Source organism: Gastrolobium bilobum, unplaced genomic scaffold (genome assembly GCF_033153095.1).
Source record: "Gastrolobium bilobum isolate Gb01-03AN ecotype WA unplaced genomic scaffold, APGP_CSIRO_Gbil_v1 utg15370, whole genome shotgun sequence".
In the NCBI taxonomy this organism is placed as follows: Eukaryota; Viridiplantae; Streptophyta; class Magnoliopsida; order Fabales; family Fabaceae; genus Gastrolobium; species Gastrolobium bilobum.
Window position 1 is genome coordinate 108,827 of NW_026895504.1, and position 3,547 is coordinate 112,373.

General features: G+C 33.8%; 1 protein-coding gene across 1 annotated transcript; it reads right to left on the bottom strand.

Annotated features, from left to right (window-relative positions):
- Nucleotides 1–705: 705 nt before the first annotated feature.
- LOC133314274 (WRKY DNA-binding transcription factor 70-like) lies at nt 706–2,455 on the bottom strand. The gene is made up of 3 exons (XM_061515724.1): nt 2,103–2,455; nt 1,257–1,361; nt 706–1,144 (listed from the first exon to the last, which is right to left on the bottom strand). The coding sequence occupies exons 1-3, from the start codon at nt 2,453–2,455 to the stop codon at nt 706–708; spliced, it is 897 nt and encodes a 298-aa protein (XP_061371708.1).
- Nucleotides 2,456–3,547: the final 1,092 nt, after the last annotated feature.

Genomic DNA, 3,547 nt, shown 5'->3' on the forward strand with positions numbered 1-3,547 from the left:
GTCAACCCCACTGATATCTCCACAAATTTTAATTCTTTGAGCCGGCTATGAGACTAATCTCGACTCAGAGCTTAGTAACAGTTAAATTTTTTAATAACTCCTCTCCAAAAGTGTATATGGTGAGAATCGAACTCAAGTTCTCTGAACATCTACTTCACTTGCCAACTGAATAACACCTATTGTGTAAAGTTAAATATTTTTTGTTGAGAAGACAAAGCTCTAAAGTTAAAACACATACAAAGCTCTAAATATTTAAACGGAATTATACTATTAATAAAGATTCTCGTTACACCACTAATAACAGTTCGATTAAATCACCAATAAACATCCATAAATACCAATTTCATTACTAATAACACCATTATTAAATATATACAACTTTTCAACTTTCTAACACACACACAAGAAAACAACACAAAGAGACATTTCAACATCAACTTACTTTTAGTAATTATTTTCCACAGACACAGCTTTGCTCCTTAATTTATTTATGTGAATGAATTAATCCTTATGTTTGTAAAACATGCCAATTAACTTGTATAAATAAATAAAAATTTTCGAGAATTAATAGCTCCCTCAATCACTGGCAAAGACTTTCCTAAGTAAGGTAACTAACATCCATAGAATTAAGTCCTGTTCCATGAGGAAATCACCAATGTCTTGCCCTCTTTGAAATAAATAGATCTTGTATAGACTGAAACATGCCTAGACATCAAAATCCAAGCTGCACCCATAAACGTTTTCAAATTGAACAAATTCGGTATATGGTAGCATAGTAACATGACTCGAATAACTCAAATCATGTTCATAGTCACATGACATGAGGTAATCTGACGAAGACAATTGGTTGTGAGCAATATGGTCATTGGGAATCACTTCCATAGGCTCATGTTTCGTGGATGCAAAAAGTGATGATGAAAAAGGGTGTTCTTCTCTGCTTGGAAGGCTGTTATTGAAGCTAAGGAATGTAGAAGAGCCAGAAGAAGAATTAGGTTCCAAAATTATCTCTGAATTTATAGAGCTTTTGCATTTGTGATGCCCATAATATGTTGTCCTATATAATGGAGGGTGCTCTTGAATTCTCTGCACTTGTTTGATTGCGGGACAACCTTGATCATTCTTGTGAGTGCATCTGAAGTAGCTCCTACACACAACATCAAAGTATTTTGATCATATTGGATACATCATTAAGAAGAGAGACCCCTATAGAGATAAAGTGGGTTTTTGGTAGGTTATAATTTGAAGTAGAAGAATACCTAACGTATTTGGCATTCATTGTCATTTTTTGTCCATACTTTCTCCATGCACAGCCATCGTCAATCAGATTTGCGCTGTCCTTCTCCCAAGTTGTTGCAGTTGACCTTATGAAGACAAACATTCCAATTATAAAATTATTATTTAATTCATTGTTTGCACAGCTAATCCAGTAATCTACTAACTAAATATTTGTGAAATAAACATTTATATCACAGTTAATCCAATGATTGTGTAATCATGGCCATTCAATCTTGTTGACCAAGTTAAGATGCTATTTGAAACTGCAATGAAATTATTGGACTATAAGGTACTCGGTTCGGTTCAATAGACGGAGCGAAATCGGCTATGCCAAAAATATCAAGGGAATATTTTCAGCATAATATGTAATCTTTGAAAGTAAAAGCTTTGAGATTAATTGCAAACTTGAACCCAGATGATTTCCAAAAAAAAATTCAAAATTCAAAAAAAAAAAAAACTTGAACCCAGATATAAAGTTAAACCCAAAAATAAAGAGATGAAATCTAATTTAACCTAAAAGTTAAACTACTTAGAAAGTTATATAAAATTAAATCTGAATATTAGTTCAGACCTACAAGAACTATTGAGATCCTAAAGAACGGGAGACAATGGATTTTGATCTCTCATTTTTCTTAAAGAATATTGTATATAATGTAATGTCATAAGAGATTAACACAAAATATATTTACTTTTGCATCTTTGTCTATCATAACATAACATGATACTATCAATTTCTTAAGGAGAGCGGGATGACCCAAATATGATAATCAACACTAATCATAACAAGTAATTTGCTAGCAAGGTATATATGACTTTATAATTCTTACTTTCTCTTGTAGCACCCTCTTCTACTTTTAGGGTTGAAGAAACTCTCGCGAGTCTCATCTGTATCCTCAGGCTTTTGGAAATTAGCGGAAGAAGAGAAATCTCTGACAGTGAGAGGAACAACCACCTCATTGGAGACATCATTATTGGTGTTCAAGATGAAAAGTGTGTTTGTGAATGATCTCAGTACCTTGCGCACAAGATCTTCAGCAAATGGTAACATTGACCCTCTTACATCTCCATGGTGAGCATTCGATTTATGAACAAGTACTTCAAGTAACTGGTTTGCTATGTCATGCCCTCTGAGTAGCTCTTGTTCCATTTCCTTTCTTCCATTTGAAGGCTGATTCTCCATTGTTGTTTTGGAAGAGTCAACAGATTCGATACCCTATGAAAAGGGAGAGACACGCTTCCTTTTATTCAAAAAATAGAACTCCCTCAACTTGCAACTTTAAAAATAGTCGCTCTTCCAAGTCAAGACAAAAGTTCCAGAGTAGAAATTGACAAGGTTAGTTCACGTGCCAAAGAGTTACTTGAATGACACAAACAGTTAATATATGCCACATAAGGGAAAAGGCTCTCTCCTTGATGTACAACCATTTCACCTAAAAATTCAAGCAATTAAGTTAAGGCTCATAAATGATTTTTTATATATATTAATTATATCTCTCTAATACAATTCTTCACACGAGCTCTTTGTGTGAAACATCGACCATGCATCAAGCTCATACTTATGCTAATTTAATTCTGCTAAAAAGTGGGGGCGATAAGGATCGAACTCATTATCATGCGGTTACGGAGGCTGGCTCTAATACCATGATAAACAACTATTTGATCCCAAAATATCACGTTATTAAGTGAAGATCTATCAATGATTTTATATTATATATCTAACACTCCTATTGGATGGGTCCTAAGCATGGCTTGAGAATAAGTGTATTTGTTTTCTTGGGGATGCAAGATTAGCTCATATATAGCGTTTACCTCATCCTCTAAACTCAGCCATCTCAAAGGACAACATTTCCCTTTGGTCTTTGCATGTGGGATTATGTGAGGAAACCATATATGTTTGGTCGAAAAGAGAGAGTGTGATATGAATCTTTCCACTTATGGTTTTAGGTCACACATAAATTGGTGTTTGGGTAATTTGCGGTAAAGATTACAATTCCGTATAATTGATTGCTCCTGTATCCATCTTCTTTTTATGGAACCAGCTAATACTACTTGGTGTGAGTTTGTTAAACATTTATTAAATTATGGTTATATTTAATTAATTTCGAACATTTATGTATGAAACTGATCATCATTAAGTATTTTATAACCCCTAGCTGGTTGTTAGCACGTTTGGAATGTGACTAACGCTGTTATCTTTTGAATGGTCAGTTTGATAACTAGATTAATACTTTGACTGCGAAAGAAAATGGTTATTTCCTTTTAGGTGGACCAT

What these genes read in the sequence shown, in the direction of transcription:
- LOC133314274 (XM_061515724.1), bottom strand. Translation starts at nt 2,455, where the DNA reads ATGGAGAATCAGCCTTCAAATGGAAGAAAGGAAATGGAACAAGAGCTA. An exon ending in AGAGGGTGCTACAAGAGAAA is followed by an intron (nt 1,362 to 2,102) that starts GTAAGAATTATA and finishes TGTCTTCATAAG; the next exon opens with GTCAACTGCAACAACTTGGG. An exon ending in ATGAATGCCAAATACGTTAG is followed by an intron (nt 1,145 to 1,256) that starts GTATTCTTCTAC and finishes TGTTGTGTGTAG; the next exon opens with GAGCTACTTCAGATGCACTC.